The following is an 18,139-nucleotide window of genomic DNA, read 5'->3' on the forward strand; positions in this document are numbered from 1 at the left end:
TAGTTGGGTTTCCAAGGGATGCCCCAGTGATTCCAACACCTCTTGTGGCGCCTGAGCACTGGGGTTCAAACCCCACCAACCGCCTCCCCATATTTACCTAAAAAAGAAAAAGATAAAAAAGAAGACAAGTTGTAAGTCAAAAGTATTTTCTAATTGTCTTTGCTATTGATAAGTACAAATATATATCGTGTCTGACAGTTCTTTAAAAATTGCAAATTTATTTGTATTCTTTAAGTTTCAAGTTTAAAAACTGTATCCATCTTACCCTACATCAATGAACCGAACTGAAATTCAGGAAGGCCTAATTTCATTTATTCAGATTTAAGTGAATCACAACAATCTTGTAAATCTTAGCTTCTGCATGACATTGCAAGCTTAAAACTTTAATCCTTGGAATTTTTTGTGCTGGTGAGTCCGACCCATCACTATCAATCCTTGAAGGCTCAATCCAAACAGGTAAATGCTCTCATGGGCTTGCAAATAAGAAAAATTTACAAACAGGTGTTGGTCTTGGTCCACCAATTCAATGCATGTGAGGTATTTGCTGCATGCATGCCTTTTACAATGTGAGCCTCACGCATTTGTGAGATCCACTTGTTCTGAGAGGCCCTTTGCATATAATGGATGAGATGATTATTGCTCATATCATGCAATTGTAACAAAACACATTTAATACTAATCATAGGCATCTACCTCTTCAGATTGATTATTGTGACAGAAGCATGATTGAACACAGGTATTAAGTACCAACCTTAATTAGGGGCTAGGGCTAAAAATCAACATTTTCTATACTTAAATTATTCAAACACAAAACCTTGTTGTTTCTGCTTAATAATTACTGCTACAACCTAAAACTATATATATAATGAAAATTGATCAAAATCCTTTTCAGTAAGTTTTCCTGTAAGATGAAGCTGGGCAAAGGGTCTTGGGACAAAGCTGTCTACATCACCATGCCTCCATCAATGGTAAAGACCTGCAATAAAGCAATACAAGCTTTAGAACCCCTACAGAGAAGTAAAATATTAAATGGTGGCCAAGAGAGAAAATATCATTTGCTAAACAATACCTGCCCAGTAATGTAACTGGCAGCTGGATTAAGCGCCAGGAATTCCACTAGTCCTGCAACTTCTTCAGGTTGGCCATATCGCCCTGCAAGGACAGTTAAAAATTTAGATAAGATCGTAAAATCAACAAAGCACAATCATCTTATAGGATCTTGCTTCAACTATCACTTAGTTTATACCACTGGAACAAATGCAGAACAGCAGAAACATGTGAAACTCTTATCCTGACACCCCCCCCCCCCCCCCCCCCCAAAAAAAAGAAAAGAAAAGGAAATTCTTCTGTAGTATTAATTGAACCTCCATGTTAAAATTTGCCAACTGACTGAACTAAAATCAATGGATGACTGGGGCAAATCTGAAGGGTATGAGCTACAGGCTTTATCAATGAAATCACATCATAGTTGTTCCATTGCTTATAATTTTTCTATCATAAATAATTCTTAATTACAATAGATTTCATAATAAAGCTCAAACAAAAGTAGTGATATATGAAATTTTAATGATAAAGCGACACCACCATTAACCTTAAGAAGTTATCTTTTCTTCTCACCTAAGGGGATGGTCTCCAAAATTTTCTTCTCTATATCTTCTCCAAGCTTGGCAGTCATATCAGAGGAAATAAACCCAGGAGCCACAGCATTAACCTACAGAGAGAGAATTTTTTTTTCGTTGCAATAATCAAGTGGACGCAGCATAAACCTGTGAATAAATGCTAACTAAAAGAATAAATTATACTTGAATAGCACAGGAAGTAGCATTGGAAGTATGTTGGAGTATATCTTGTAACTCAAAAATAAAGGTATTCATCCTAGATACTTACATTGATATTCCTGCTTGCATATTCCTTTGCAACACTCTTTGTAAACCCAATTACTCCAGCTTTTGCGGCACTGTAGTTAGCTTGTCCAGCATTGCCAACCAGACCAACAACAGATGCTATATTGATTATTCTTCCCTGAAAAACAAAGAGCAGAATGCAAAGGATGTAGAAGCAAAAGAAGAATGACCTGGACATATAATTTCAAGTAAAAAGTATAATTACTCAGACAATTAAATTTCGACTGCATTTGTCAACAAGAGAAGTCAAAACTATATTGATTGAGCTGAAGCCTAATTTAAATGCATGAATCACCAGATGAGGCTTTTAGTCTTGGTTTTTTCTTCTTCAGTGTTTGTTGTTGAAATGTGTAAACAAAGATTAGCCTTTTGTTATTTTGTTTTTACCTATTCACAGTTATGAGGTACCTTACAAATGCTTGGCTTAAGGGCTATGACCATATCTAGCTCCATCATCCCACTGAAGGACCCGATTCCACCATTATCCCCACTACAACTTGATCTATACATATTGAATCTACAGGTGTACTTTCTGTGTTACAATTGTACCATTTCAGAATATTATGAAGTTGTGACACCCTATTGGTGTTACATTGTGCCAATTCATTTGTTAAGATCATTTGTCTCTATTGTCAAAAACGAAAGCGCAGATGATGAATACCTTTTTCTTTTTCATCATAATTTTGGTGGCAGCCTGCAAAAAGTATTAACAATGTAGGTCAAAAAAACACAGAACCAAGCTTGAAAACACAAAAACACTAGATAATCAGTCTCCTGAATACACACCTGTGTGCAGAGAAATACACCAGTAAGATTCAGATCAATAACCTCCTGCCATTGGGATTTTTTCATTCTCATCAATAATCCATCTCGTGTTATACCTGAAAGATTTGCCAAACAATTGGTGGAAATTACCAAAAAAGAAAAGAATAGGTGAAATAATATTAACCTGCATTATTTATCAAGACATCAACTGTTCCCCAAGCATCAACCGCCTGTAAATATGAGAGTTGAGTGACATTGCAATGCAAACAGTCATTGAAAGGCATTTCCATCACTGTAAAGTGCATTTTCTTACAGTTTTAATCATCGATTCCACATCTTCTTCTTTTGAAACATCGGCCCCAAAAGTAAGAGCCTGACCACCACATGCCACTATCTGCAAGAAAAGACAAAAGCATTCACTCTCTTGTGAAATCTCATGACTGAGTAACAACTTGGTGTAGTGGTGTAGCCACTTATTATTTATAAGCACAATTTTATTATTAAAGAATGATATAATGGAACAGTTGATAATCTAGCATATCCAGATTACTGAAGCAGCAGTAAGTACACACAGCCACAAACCAAGGTTGGCTGGAACTTATAAGCAATCAAAGATTGAGACAGAAAACCAAGAAATATATACATATAGACACACAAAGAACGAAAGAGAAACACAAACAGAAACAGAAAAAGAGAGCACACCTCCTTTGAAACTTCTTCAGCCTCCTTTGATGACCTTGAATAGTTTACGAGGACCTGCAACATGATGGAATTGAAACGTACAAGAGATATTCACCACTACAACTCTTATAAAGCTTGACAATGAGCATGATTGACCACCTTCACCCATAAACCCAACCTTTATTATAACTAGCTAGTAGTAACAATCTGAAAGCCAAACACATTTGAGATACCAAGTACCTTGTTCAGATTGAAGCTTTAGAAGCATAATATTCAAACAAATGGACATGCTTACCAATTAGAATAAAGCAATACATGAAGCATTCTCATCATTTCATATGCTCTATTCAGATAAAATAAATCAACATACGATGATGATGGAATTCCCATGTTTATGCTTCTTGGCATGCAACAGTGTAACTCAAAGATGTGATAAAAGCATAAAATCCAGTAATTAAACGTAATCCACATAAAATCACCTACCTTACTTTTCTAAAGAACATGTGTTAGACATATCAAAGCCCAACGTCCAAACCCATTCTAATTGGTCTAGATTCAGTATACTAAGAGCTGCTTGTAGTGCAGGTAAAATGACCCTATGATTAGCAGCCTAGGTTTAGTCCTATTCTATGGATATTGACACTAACACGAGACAAGACACGGTGACATGTTAATTCTTAAAAAATTAGGACACGACATGGTGGGATACCGCAATTAATTGATTAATACATTTAGCTATATATATATATATTATTTATATTCAAATTTTATGTTTATTTAAAAACATATTTATAATTAAAATAATAGTTTTAAAATTATATACCCCAATGGACTCATTGTAACACACAATTCTATTATAAAGTTGTAAAGACTTAACTTCTAAGGCTTTCTACATAAATTCGTTTTCTCTTTTCTGTCTCAATCCCAATTCCAACAACAAATTCTAACATAATATTAGATAGTGAGAGAGACCTTTTTTTCTAACATGCTTCCAAACTTTGTATTGCATAAAAATCAAAACTCAAACTTTACCAGTAATTATACTTTCTTCCACTGAATCCACACACATTTACACTTTATCTATGCCAAAAAAATGATACATGTTTAGAATCAGAGATGAAATATGTTTCAGTAGTTGAGGTTTCTCAGAGAGAGAGAGAGAGAGACCTTACAAGGAGCTTTTCCAAGAGACAAAGCAATGGCCTTGCCGATACCTCTAGAAGCTCCGGTGACAATAACAACCGGAGATTCCACATTCCGTTCAACACCTACACTCGATTCCTCCACCGCCGCAACCTGAGCTCTAACACCTGCGAATTTTACCAAAACCTTATCAGCAATTGAGGCGTACACAGTTATAATAATAGAGCAATTGAGTTTGCGACACACGGAAATTCAAAACAGTGTAAGACCAGAGGAAGTTGTCGCGAATGGGAAGGTACGGAGGATATGAGGCGATCGGAGAGAGGCGGAGAGTGGAGGCCGGAGGCTACGGAGGTGAGAGAATCGGCGGACGGAGGAGGAAGATAGTTTCGCCGTGGAGTTGAAGGCCATGGAAAAAGTGGCCGCCATTGAGAATCTGAGAAAGCCAAGTATAGTCGCCAGAGAGAGAGAGAGAGAGAGAGAGAGAGAGAGAGAGTTGCTCACAGTGCAGGCAAGTTTTTCTTTTTCTTTTTCTTTTGAATACAAGTCGTGCTTGAGCTCATGTTATGAACTCGATTTTACATGTATTCTAAGCTTATTGGTTGATTAGCTTTTATTTTTGATTAATTTATTCTTTTTTAATGAGCAATCTTATTCTCGAGTTTATTATCTTATTAAATTTAAGCTCGACTTGTTTATGCATCAAGAATAGCATTGGACTTGTTTAGCAAAAAAAAAAGAAAAAAAAAAGAATAACATTGGACTTGAGCTTGACTCATTTTCTATACAGACAAATAGAAACAAACTTTTTTCCCCAATCCGAACCCAATCTCCTACTTAAACATCTATTTTTTATTTTAAATTTAGACATTTTATTCATTTACTAGTCTTTAATTATACATCTCTTTGTAACACTTCTCTCTCTCTCTCTTTTACTTATTCTATTTTAAGCATGGTTGTCAAAATCGCGATCTAAATAGTAAGATCGCAAGATTTTACGATCCCACCTGACCAAAACGTTTAGGATCGCACTAGGGTTGTACAAATTGTAGAATCGTGTAGGATCCTATGGGATCCTACTGATTCTACCAAAAACATAAATTTTTGCTTTTTTGTTTTGGGATAATTTTTTTGTTTTGATGAAGTTTTAAGGGTTTTTTTTTTTCATGTTGTGATGGTATGACTTTTAATTTAATTTTTATAAAATTTTGTTAACCTAAGCAAATGTTTTCTAGTTTCTAGTTCACTTGTTTTCAAAATGAAGAAATGCTTCATCATTTCTAAATGAAGAATTTGATATTGGCTTTGCTGTTTTTTAAGCTATAATATTGTTAAATTTGTTTGATTAATATGCTAATTTGTGTTCTACTATTATTAAAATATTTTTTTATATATAATTTTATCAGTTATGCTTAGATTTGTATATTGATTGATTGATTTTTTTGAGCATGCTCTTTAATTGTTGTTGAGTGGTATAACTTGAATAGTTGAGTGTGAAATTGTATCTTTGTGTCTTTTGCAACTCTAGTGTACAAATATATAATATCTACATAGATGATGAAATGAATGATGATGATGATTAGGAAATTAAGACGGTGGTTATAAAAACCTTAGAATAGGAATAATTAAATGTCCACTTCACCTTAATATTCATCTTACTTTGGGATTTCATAATGTAGTTAGCTAGTTTTCATTTGCTAACTTATTTTGGATTTCAAATTTGAAACTTAGAACTTGAAAAATATTTTTTCTATGTTTTTATAAATATTTTGGTATTTGGTTGCTAACTAAACATTTTTAGATACATTGAATCAAAATTTAAATATATTTGTTTCGTTATAAACTTAGCGATGTATGACATGCAAATTACATCATATGATGCAAATCTTAATTTTTTTATAGATGAATTTATAATTTATGAGAATATTTAACATACAAATTCATTATCAATGTGTTTTTACTTTAAATCTGAAAATATGTAGAATCTCACAATTTATGATCCAATCCTACGATTTATAATCTCACCTACCTTTAACAATTCTACGTAAAATCTCAATTTTGACATCCTTGATTTTAGGAATAATTTGATAGTTGAGGGATTTAAACTCAAGACACTTCTATTAGAAACATAAGAAAGTACCAATTATAGCATTACGCTATAAGACGAGTCTTAAGCGTAAGACATTTGATAGAAGCATCAGAAGCAAGACATCAAATGTTTAGGTTTTTCTTCAATTCAACTTGAGCACTCTTCAATAGGCAATTATGAATTGGTACAAAGCGTCCACAAGGAGCCTGGTTCTGTATAAACCCCCCTTCCCGTCTCCTCCAACTCCACCCCTCTTTGGATTCCCAGCCAAAAATGCTCGGGCTATTTAAGGAAGAAATTAAAAAAACAAAAAAAAACAAAACAAAATGCCATTTGTCTCAGCTTTTGAACATTTTACAATTGGAACTGGACCTCTACGGCTCTACCTTCACTAAAATTTAACACCACTAACTACATATATGAATTTCATTTTTACAAACAAAAATTGAATATCCTGATTGATACATCTCTTCCATCAAAAACCCACAGCACATCCCACCATGGGTGACAAAGTAATCATATTCCAATAATTCACACCTCATCCCAATCCCAATTCCAAAACCAAAAATTTATCTTAAAGAACCCAAACCCAAACCCCATTCCAAACCCATGGTTGTTGATCATGCTTCTTCTGTTTCATCTTGAAGCACACAATCAAATTGGCCCTTAAGCCAAAACAATGTAAATGGAGATCCAAGGTGCATGGCCAATGTTCCACAAGATCACCATTTTCAATTCTTGCTCCTCAATTGGTACCACTATTTAAAGAAATTAGTTTGATTAATCAATTTCTCCTTCCTCAACATCATCTGCTGGTTCTGGAGCACTCTTGGGCAGTTCAACTTCTTCTTCATCATCCTCATCATCCACCTTCATATAAAGTCCAAGTTGTTCCAGAGGGTTATTCCCCAGCAGTTTGAAGTTATACTCATCTTGAGACACGTCTAAGATTGTCTCTTCTCTAAGACTTGGTGCATCTTCATTATGTGAAGTCCTAAGCATTTCTAGAGATTCCAAAAAATGACTGTTCTCATTGATTTCAACAGTCTTCTCCATCTGCAAAAAGCCAGTAATTTTCTAATAGCATTCAAGAAAAGGTTGTAGTTCACTTCTACCACATGGGCTGTACATCTTACCTTTAACAATGCCTGACGTGCAGCTTCCCTGTCCAGCTCCCTCTTCCTTTTGGCCTCAGCTGCAGCTTCTGCTTCAGCTTTCCTTCGAAACTCTTCAGCAGCCTTGGCCTCTGCTTGCAACCGTGCTTTTTCTAATGACAGAATACAAAGCAAAAATCAATATCTATTATGCCTTAGTAACTGATTAGGATAGGCTCAAGGCATACAAAAATGCACATTGATCACACAGAAGTGAGGCTTCAAGATAAGTAGATGCTGACCTTCTTTCTGCCGCCTTTCAAGTTCCTCTCTCTCTAATCGGAGTTTTTCGGGATCCACCTTTTCACCCTGAACCCAGTATCACACGGTAAATTACAAGTAAAATAAAGTACGGAAGACAGTTTGTAACATACATCTAGCTTCTAGCTTAATATAGGGTAACAATCCTATAGGAACAACCAACCTTTTCAAGTGCCTTTTCTTGTGCTTTAAATATGGTGTCCACAAATCGCCGCTTCAACAGAGCTGCACGATAAGCCTTGTCGTCGGGAGAGACTTGCCTCTTAGATGGAGCACTCTCCCCTATAATGTTACAGCATGAAGGGTGAGATGATGCCCCAAAACTAACAGCAGATAGTTTTCTTCATGATTTCATGCTTACCATCCTGATGGCCATCTGCCTCAGCAGAAATTGGCTTGGACTGGGAGTCCTGCTCAACTAGCCCCATCCCATCAATTGAATCTGTACAAGAAATAGGCCATCAAGCTTCAGCACATTCACTATTCTAAGGGGAAGACAAATGCCGCCATGTCATAATTGATGCACATCCCATGTTACTATATAACCTAAAGACTCACTGTTTTCAACTTCTGCATCACCAGGATCACTTTCTTTCTGATATAGATTTGATCCAGAACCCAAGTTTTCCTGCCACAGAAGATATGAGAAAAATTCTCAATGTGAGAGAGAGAGAGAGAGATAACATTTCAATCAGCAGAATGCTCATATGAATTTTTCCAAGATATTATGACATACCTTAATAGCACTAACAGGAGCTGAAGCTTTAACAGCATCAGGTTCACTTCCAGAAGAAGTGCCTGAATCTGAATCTGTAAAAAAGATAGTATACAAGATTTCAAAAAAAAAAAAGAAAAAAAAAAGGGAGCATCACATGTTAAACTAAAATAGTAACAAGTTATAAAACAATCATTCCGACTACAAGCACAATTACATAAAGCCCTATATAAATTTTCATAAGCCCACTTTGGAAGAGAGTTGATGAGCAGCAGCTGAAACATATATGTCATTACCAGTATAAATGGCCATTCAATGCTCTCTTCCTCAGCTAAGAAATTTAATTCCTGATATATATATTCCCTTCTAAAGAGCTCAATAAGTGTAAATTAGCATAACCTAAGAGAGGGAAATTCTTAGCTTCACCCCCAGCCTACCCTGTAAGTCAAAAAGTCATCAAAAAGTTTTAGGAATTAAATTCACTGTTAACATCTAGACATCTTTAGGTCCTGAAAATATATCCACTAGGACCTAGTCACATCAGCATGCAAATGCATTTCAACTTAAAATGTGAAGTGTGTGTGCATTAAAATAGTATATAAAACATCATTCATTCATTTCAAAACAAACGGGCCCTGGACCTTCAACAACAAAGTTGCTGACAAAGCACCCTCTGTAGGAGCTTCCAGTAAACAAAAGCCAATAACCACATTACATTCAGGGGAAAAGTTACAGGCCATATTCAATCTACAAGTAAAGCCTTTTCTTTGATAAGTAAAGTCATTACATGGCCTAAAGATCCACAAAACCAAGCTCTATGGGAACTAAGCCGGGGCAGAACTACCTGCAACCTTGGGGGGCCAACACTCCCCCCCACCCCTCCCGCCTTTAAAATAAAAAAAAAAAAAAAAACCCAGTGGTCCTCTTAAAAAAAGAATTTGAGAGAAATAATGAACTTTTACATGATTTCATTTTACATTGAAAATTTTGGTCTTATATCAGTTAGTGTTTTTGTTCATTTATGGTTTTGAAAACTTCATCGGTTCCATCGTAATTTTTTTTTATTTACTTTGGTAATTTATATTGAAACTAAATTTTTTTAAAATTTCACTATGGAGATGCATGATAATGGATGAATTTTATTATATGATAGATCAAACTAGACATTAGAGTTTAAAAAATGATAACAGCTCTTAAAAAAATTAGAAAAATATATATACATCATAGTATTTTTTAATTATGACTTATTCTAGCATTACAGAATTAATATATATAAATAGCACATTAGGGGTTTGTTTTGACTAAAGTATCAGTAGCATAATGAAGATATGAACTCCCAATTTAACAGTAACTAAATATATTTGATAAGGTGGAAAACAGACTTAGGCACAATAGGAAATGTTTATACGAACTCCGAAGAAAACCATATGTTTCTTTCTTTAGGTAAAGGAATGGTTTCCAGCTTTTTTTTTGCAAAGGGGGGGGGGGGGGGGGAGTGAGAGAGAGAGAGATTTTGGGAGGGGGTTGCAAATCTCAAATTTGGCAAGAGAAAAATATGTTTCAAAGTGTGTATAAAAGCTATAGAGTACATAATATCTTCAAATATGTGTCTCTCAAACGAGAACTGATCTAAAATGAGCTTACAGGGAAATCCTTCACTCCACTCCCCAAATTTCAGTAAATTGAAAGCAAATTGTGAAACCAAAAAAAAAATGAACAGTACACAGAAGCACGAACCACTGGATGAAGAGCCTGAATCGCTACTGGAGCTACTTGAACTACTGCATTTACTGTTTCTATTTGCTGCATCTTTCTCTATCTCTACTGGAGGGTAACTTGAAACAGGAGGATCATTACCACCAACAATATCCACATCCTCATCAACTGGGTCATTGCCTGAAAATATGAATGGAGTTAGAATTAATACAGCCATTGCCTGATACACATTTTAAGTTGTTCGGTTATGACGTTGAATGGAGAAAAAAAATAATAAATAACCTTTACATGGTTGTGTAGATGAATTGCTAATCCCTGACTCATTATTAAGCTGCATCAAGCAAAGCAAACAACTATCAGATAAAAGTTGCATAAACAAATAAGACGAATACAAGCAGGAAAGAAAGAAAAAAATACCTCCATTTCAGAAGGTTCGGCTTTCTGCTGGTTTTTCTGCTTCTCCAGCATGTAGTCATTTAAAAGCTTCCTTAGTGTGAACAGGGTATCATCACTGAGTTCATCAATACCGATTTCAATCTCATCCTCATCAGTTTGCTCATCACTATGTTGTCTCAAGAAATCAACAATATTTTCAGGCAACTCTGTCATCAAAGCCTGCAAATCTGCACCCACTTTCTGCTTCTCCTCAGCACTCATTACCTGCTTCTGTTCAGCAGTCATTATCTGCCTAGCAGGCTCTGACTTAACACTAGCATCATTCTGTGACAGGGTTTTCTTCGATTTAGCAGGTGGAATTTGAGTAGTAGTTTCACTTTCTATTAGAATGGGTTTTGATGAAGGCTGTGATTTCTCATCAGTCCTAACTGTAAGCTTCTTCTCAATAGTTCTCCATCTTGTTTCAAAAAATTTACTTAGTGTTTTGGCCATATGATGAATATCATTTGTGGAAGGGTTGTAAGTCACAGCATTCGAGTAAGTAAGCCGCACATCTGCAGCAAAATCTGCTAAATTGGTATATTCACCTGAAGCCATCTTACTCTTAATTGTACCCAAATCCATTGGATGCTTAATGACAGTGAAATAATCTGGAATGTTCCACTTAACGACATCAACTGGTTCATTAAATGCCCAAGCAAACTGATGTGCCATCATACTCTCCAGCAATGTCTTACATCTTTCCATTAAGGCATCATTGGAAGTGCTCGCTGGTTCAGCCCCTTTCACTGTTTCAAAACGCCCCGATGCACTCTTTTTCATACGGGAACCATTACGTCCTGGAGGAGGCCGTTTCTTGCCATGTGGGGCTGCAACTTCAGATGGCCTCTGAAAAACATCTAGTGGAGGCCTCTTTTGCCCGTCACAACTGCTCCGGATATCACTAGATGGTGATAGTAAAATAGGATTTGCACTTATACTAGCAACTTTTCTCTGAAGAACCCGGATCTGTTCGAGTTCCACTTTCAACCTAAACTCTAATTCCTTCCTTTCAGTCCGCGACATCTTTGATATAGACATAACCTCCATGGGGATACCAAAATTATCATAACCATCCGCATTCAAGCTAATGCATTTCCTCTTAGGAGCATATGGATCCTCAGAAACCACACTTACACGTCCTGAGGGACCAAACCCTTCAGATTCACCCATCGTCTCAACAACGGCATGACGGTAATCCGGAACAAAACCAGTGGAATGCCCTTTAGAGTACTTCCTTGACTTCCCCATTACTTGCAAATGTGAACACTGGGTCGATTCTTTCTGTCCAATGAACTCTATAGGAACAGTGGGTGCCATAAGATAAACCTCGAATAACTGCACATATCAACTGTGACAATAAGCAATGTCCCCCCCCTTAGACAAATCTTTTCAGAAACTTCCCAGATATCCAAATCTGCCAAATAATGCCAAAACCCGAATCAAATTTAAGATAATCCCATCATTACCCAATTGGGTTATTTCCCTTTATCTTCAGAAATGATCTCAAAAACAAAACTTTAGCCCAAAAGAGCTCAACTTGTTCAGTTCTCTTCAATAACATTCGAGCTCAAAAAATAAATAATCGTATGCCAAATTTTAAACTTGTTTTTTCTTTTTTTGTATAATAGTGTTTCAATTCTCCAGCAAAACCAATCTCATAATCCACTAAACGATAAATTACGATTGGGAACAAAACAACCCTAATCGTGACAAATTTCACAGACCCAATCCAAGCAATGCAAACCCCCCCAAAAACCCTAGAAAATTTTCCACTTTTGGAAACTCCCGATCCCAAACCTACAACAAAAACAACAAATCCAAAACTTCAAAAAAAAAAAATGAAGAATCAAAACAAAACCCTAGAACCCCAAAAATGTAAACCCTAGATCCGAATTCAATTGCACCAACCGCACAAACACAATGCGAACAAAAAATCACAAAAAGATTTAACACACACAACCAAATAAACAAAAAAAACCCTATAATTTTGCTTCGCTAAAGAATCCAATTTTCAAAACCTGGATCTCTCTCGCTCGCTCGCTCGCGCGCGCGCGCAAGCAAAAACAGCCGTTCCCAATTTCCGCCGACCACCACCACCGAAACCCTAGATTCCAAAAACCCCCCACCCCCCCAATTTTTTTTCTTCTCTTCAGCCTCCTCCGAGAGCGCAAAAAGCTGAAAGCGAAAACACGAAGAGAAAGCGAAAGCTAGAGAGAGAGAGAGAGGAGAGAGAAGAAACTAAAATGCGTGAAATAAATAATAAGCTAGTGCGCTATATATAGGCACACAGGGACCTCATTGCCCGCCGCTATTAAATCGATCCTAACCGTTAATTTCCCCAATCAAATTGCATCGCACGGTTACTATTAGGACATTGTTTTAGCACGTGAGATTCAGATCTGGCGGTGCTGTGTGGATCGTGTTGAATAATATTTAAAAAAAAAAATTCAAACTAAGAACTCTGCGAATTAATTAATTATTGGTATTTTAGACACACGCGCTCGAGTATGGAAACAAATAGTACTCGCGATGTTATGGGACACGGTGTGGTTTTGGGGTTGAGGAGGACACGTGTGGTGGTTTTGGACGCGAGTATAGTGTTTTTTCGTTTAGTTGAGAGTGTGATAAGGTTAAGGTGAGATTTTGCCGACCACATGTGTCGGTCTTGACTTTTTACCGCCACGTAATGCGGCAAGTGAATCTACTGTTGTCCGCAGTTCACACGTGCTAGATTTCAACTTGACAGCTCAGAGATTATTATTACGGCGGTGAATAAAAAATCTTTATAATCTTTATTTTTTATTTTTTACTTATAACCCAAAAAGGAAAAAAAAACTTTTCCTTCTAGAATGATGAAAGCCCAGCCCATTCTGGGGTTTCTTGTGGTTGAAAGCTTAATGGGATAATGGGCTTTTTTGGATGAGGCCGAATAGAGTGTAAATTTCTCCACAGCTTACTCAAAATTAGATACATGGTCGGTTTAGATACTGTTTATTTTACTAAAAATTAAAAATTTAGGGACTGTTTGGATATAGTTGAAACCTAAAAATACTGTAACAAAATAATTTTTAAATGAAAGAGTTATTGAAAAGTGAAGTTTGTGGGTCTCGTAAACAGTGACGGGACCCACTGGTGTGATGAAAAGGGGCTGAAAAGTCAAATATATACAGCTACTGTTCATGAACAGTAGCATGAACAATGAAATTTGTCCCCCTGACGCATGCAACAAAAAAAAAAAAATGAAAACATGAAACGCAGCAAAATTAATCCGTATCCAAACCAACACTTATTGTTAAAAATACTGTAACTAAATATTTTTTAAAAAGCAAAAACTCTGTTTACGCACTTTTCAAATGTTGATTGGTCCGTAATTAGTGCCATGGGACCAACCAAAAAAAAAACGCAAACGTAGTTTCATCTCTACGCAAACTCACGCATAAAATAGTAATCATATTTTCTTTTCAATAAGTGAGACTTCAGAAAAAAATTTATAAGTGCAAAACATGTGTATGTGTGGGCCAGATTGATGAAAGACAAATCCAATTTGGGTTTCTTATGGTTGTAGGCTTAAAGGTAAGCTTTAGGTTGATGGGCTATTTTTGATGAGGCCCAGTGGGTATAAATTTTTCTCTATTTTTCTTTTTTTTATTAATTTTTTTTCTTTTTTTGACAAACCGAGGAGAAGAGATTTAAATTCTAAATGTTTCAATAGTAAACCTAAGAATGTATCAATTGAGTTACAAAGTTCATGTGGTTGATAAAAATTTCTTCTTATTTGTACTCCAACGTATTCAACATTAGAAATAACATTTACTCTTATTTTCTATTAAAGTAAAAGAGAAAGAACTTTGGTAATTTTGAAATTTTATGGCATCTCGTGGGTAAAACTTATGTAGAAGTTAATATAGCAAACATATATATACATATATATGTGTGTAAAATTATCTGTTTCATTGAATATCGAACTTGAGTTCAAATCTAGTTTACATTTTCATCTAATGTATGTGTGTCTATATATATATATATATATAGATTATACCCGCTGTAAGGATCTTGGGAATCCTGAAAATGGTCAATTGGACTGTGGTTGACTGACCCTTCAGAGGCAGTAGGAGAGACCTGTTCTTCTGACTCTAGCTGCTGGGAATGAGCCATTAGTTGCTGGGCTAATTCTTTTAATTCTTTGCTAGACTTTCCGGCAAGCTGGACGGAATCTAGGCTAGACTGAGACTTTGTCCTATGGGCAATGGGTTTCCGAACTGGGGGAGGATAATCCTTATAAACCTGGCTGATGATTGGATTAATCCTGAGACTGTCCCACCATTTTACTGAGAATTCTCGGTCTAAGAGGTTGCTGTTAATTGTGTATTTCCACATGCTGATCCAATGGACTTTGTACCTCTGGGAGAAGACCAGGATTATTGGGAACTGGGATCTGTGCTTAGAGGAGCTGCACCTTGAATCAAAGTACCTCAAAGCATCTTGTAATGGTTCTGGAAAGATTTGAGGGATGGATCCAAACATTTCCCACTATTTAAGGAACCAGGAGGGGGTTTGGCTATCAAAATCTTTGCTGAACATTAAGAACCATGAATGGTTAAATTTCTGGTTCTGAAAGAAGAGTACTTTTTCAAAGGCATCCATGTAGTCATAATAACTGTAATGGAGTACTGAGCCTGATGGAGATCTGTATTTTTTGAGGATTCTTAACAAAGAAGGATGCTGTCCCCATTCTTTGCTACTGATGAAACCGGTGATGATGAACTTGTGATAGAGGACTATTGAGGGGTCCCCTTTGCTGTAGATGTTTTCTATTTGAGCAGATTTTTCCTGAGAGAGGATGCTCTTATAGAACTGGATATTTTTCTCTGGATGTTTGGGTAAGAAATGCCAATTTGGTGGCAATACTTCCATGGCTAGGGCTAGGGAATCTGTTATATGAACTAAGTGAGGTTTAATATAAGAGATATGCTGGGTAAAGGTCTTCTTGACATAAGAGGATTGTCCTCCTTTTTGGGTTGGATAGAAAGAAGGCTTTTGAGTTTGGGTAGGGCTAAAATGTTCTTCTATCTGGTAAGGGTTGATTGCTCTGGGTGCAGGGGAGGCTAGGGCTGAGCTATAATTGGGCTGACCATAAGACGGCCTTTCATAATTTAGTTTTGGAATTGTTGAAACCAAATAACGATTGGCAATGTTTGATGGTGAAGCAGGGTTATCCTGTCTAGGGTTTCTTGCTTGGGATGTTGGGACAATTTGGCTGGGGGTGATTGGGACAATCTTTCCTGTGGTTTGTGATTGGCTAGAATCAACAGGGTTTTGCTGTTTAGAGGTTTTAGGGAGTTGGGGCTGTTGTACGGGTTTCTTCCCGGACATGTTGGCTGTGACTCTGCAAAAATTCACGGGTTAGGAAATCAGGGATGCTGTTCTGGCTTCCTTCAATGAATTCTAAATCAAAGTCAAAAACTGAAAGGATGGCTTGCCATCGTGCAAAAATCTGTTTTGATGCAATGTTTTGAACATCTTTTTCTAAAACATGTTTTGCAGATTTACAATCAATCCTAATTAAAAACTTTTGATTCAAAAGATCACTTTGAAATTTTGAAATGCACAGTACTATAGATAGTCTGTTTCCATTCGGGAATTTGGACTTCCACTCAGATTAATTATAGTACTATCAAAAGACAAAGGACATAACTTCCTACACATAGGGTTAGTCCAAGTTGGAGTGAAACCACTCACCAGAAGAGGTTTGAACAGCTCAATTCTCATGGCCCTTAGAGATGCTCGTCACATCAGGTTTGATGACAGCCTCCATATATATAGATATATATATATATATATATATATATATATATATATATATATATATATATATATTTTCTTCTTCTTTTTTTCTTTTGAGGAGTGGACCCCCATAGAATCAAATTCAATATATCCATAAAATATATATACTTTTTCACAAAGGAAAGAGAAAACACAATCACTATGAGATTTTGTTTCTACCATATCATAATCATCATTCATCAGTTAAAGAGAAGGGAGTTGACTTTTCCTCACTTATAAATTTTTTTATTTTATTTTAAGTTTTGGTTATTCTTTTTAAAATCTAATTGAAGTTAATATTACCCTATATTTTGTATTGGTTTAGTATAATTTTTTTTTACATTTATCTATATTTTAAATTGTATTTTTTATTAAATTTATTTTAAATATTTTTTTACCTGCAATTATGAATGTGATTATAAATTTGTATTATGTGTCATATACTTTAATAGGGGTTGTAAGTTGTAACTACTAACTAGTAGTCCTTAAATTTTGCATTTATTGTCATGTTGGTCCTTCTAGCAGTACCGCGTTAAACAAATCATCATTATTCGGCACAAATTGGCGCATTTTATTTTTAAGTAATTTTTAATGTTATTTAGTTTTTCTTACACAATTTTTAAAGTTACATAATTTTATTATAGATTTAAGATATAATAAAAATTACACATTAACCAAACACCAAATCTCTCGTCTCATTTCTCTCCATTATCTCTACCTCTCTATCTCTCTCCCTCTTTGCCTCTCTTAGAGCATCTCTAACAGATTAGTTAAATCTATATTTTGGAGAGTTAGCCCAAAAAACTAGCTCCAATTGATTCTCTATATGCAAAACTTTTCCTTTTTTTTTTTTTTTTTTGAAGTTGCTACAATCGTTCTCTTGATTCTCTATATTTTGGAGAATTTTTTAAGTAGAAAAATTCATACATCTCAATAAAATAAAATAAAAAACAATTTTTTCTCTCTCCTCTCACAGCTCAACAATCTTTCTCTCAAACATTTCTAAACTCAAGCATAATCAGACTATCAGGATACAAACTCAAAAACACAATTTTAAAATTAACCAAATCATGACAATAAAAGCAAAAAAAAAAAGAAAAAAGAAGAAGAAGACAGAAGCCATTTGACCCATCTGGACTGTGTTGGGGACGAAGATGAGCGACGGCATAGTGACCCATCTCTCTTGTTCTTTCTCTCTCTATATTTGGATTCCTCTCACTTTCACTTGTAGTCTTTCTGTCGAAGCCTTCACCTCAAGACCACATTTCAAGACTTAAGGCAACGCTGGTTAATTAATCAAACTGCCATAATAGTCCAATCGAGTCTATTATGTCACTCAAAGCCCAACACATATAATCACTCCTATAGGAACCGCTAGACTTTTTTTTTTTTGGTAGTGCAACAACAATTAGGGATAGCAATGGGGCGGGGCAGGGCCGAAGGATGGGAT

At 35.8% G+C, this 18,139-nt stretch overlaps 2 protein-coding genes across 6 annotated transcripts; both read right to left on the minus strand.

Moving 5' to 3' along the window:
* Positions 1-668: 668 nt before the first annotated feature.
* On the minus strand, positions 669-5,053 carry LOC142631289 (3-oxoacyl-[acyl-carrier-protein] reductase 4-like). 2 transcript variants are annotated; one of them, XM_075805425.1, is made up of 11 exons: positions 4,763-5,053; positions 4,518-4,660; positions 3,372-3,425; positions 2,983-3,063; positions 2,854-2,899; positions 2,691-2,785; positions 2,566-2,598; positions 1,888-2,022; positions 1,618-1,711; positions 1,070-1,152; positions 669-976 (listed from the first exon to the last, which is right to left on the minus strand). In XM_075805425.1, the coding sequence occupies exons 1-11, from the start codon at positions 4,920-4,922 to the stop codon at positions 944-946; spliced, it is 957 nt and encodes a 318-aa protein (XP_075661540.1). In that variant the 5' UTR covers positions 4,923-5,053; the 3' UTR covers positions 669-943. The 2 variants fall into 2 exon arrangements, with proteins under 2 accessions (XP_075661540.1, XP_075661542.1); XM_075805427.1 differs by having other exon boundaries at positions 4,793-5,036.
* A 1,738-nt stretch (positions 5,054-6,791) lies between these two features.
* On the minus strand, positions 6,792-13,115 carry LOC142631073 (transcription factor GTE10-like). Of its 4 annotated transcripts, none has more exons than XM_075805146.1 (11): positions 12,885-13,115; positions 10,846-12,280; positions 10,711-10,759; positions 10,450-10,608; positions 8,734-8,807; positions 8,556-8,625; positions 8,359-8,439; positions 8,161-8,279; positions 7,979-8,045; positions 7,719-7,849; positions 6,792-7,638 (listed from the first exon to the last, which is right to left on the minus strand). In XM_075805146.1, the coding sequence occupies exons 2-11, from the start codon at positions 12,181-12,183 to the stop codon at positions 7,363-7,365; spliced, it is 2,364 nt and encodes a 787-aa protein (XP_075661261.1). In that variant the 5' UTR covers positions 12,184-12,280; positions 12,885-13,115; the 3' UTR covers positions 6,792-7,362. The 4 variants fall into 4 exon arrangements, with proteins under 4 accessions (XP_075661261.1, XP_075661260.1, XP_075661259.1 ...); XM_075805145.1 differs by having other exon boundaries at positions 10,846-12,663; XM_075805144.1 differs by having other exon boundaries at positions 10,846-13,115.
* Positions 13,116-18,139: the final 5,024 nt, after the last annotated feature.

This window comes from Castanea sativa, chromosome 4 (genome assembly GCF_040712315.1).
Source record: "Castanea sativa cultivar Marrone di Chiusa Pesio chromosome 4, ASM4071231v1".
In the NCBI taxonomy this organism is placed as follows: domain Eukaryota; kingdom Viridiplantae; phylum Streptophyta; class Magnoliopsida; order Fagales; family Fagaceae; genus Castanea; species Castanea sativa.

Coding starts and splice junctions, on each gene's coding strand:
- LOC142631289 (XM_075805425.1), bottom strand. CDS start 4,922: ATGGCGGCCACTTTTTCCATGGCCTTCAACTCCACGGCGAAACTATCT. Junction 2,900..2,982: donor TGGAATCGATGATTAAAACT/GTAAGAAAATGC, acceptor TCATATTTACAG/GCGGTTGATGCTTGGGGAAC. Junction 2,599..2,690: donor GTGTATTTCTCTGCACACAG/GTGTGTATTCAG, acceptor TACTTTTTGCAG/GCTGCCACCAAAATTATGAT.
- LOC142631073 (XM_075805146.1), bottom strand. CDS start 12,183: ATGGCACCCACTGTTCCTATAGAGTTCATTGGACAGAAAGAATCGACC. Junction 10,760..10,845: donor CCGAACCTTCTGAAATGGAG/GTATTTTTTTCT, acceptor TGCTTGATGCAG/CTTAATAATGAGTCAGGGAT. Junction 7,850..7,978: donor TGAAAGGCGGCAGAAAGAAG/GTCAGCATCTAC, acceptor TTCTGTCATTAG/AAAAAGCACGGTTGCAAGCA.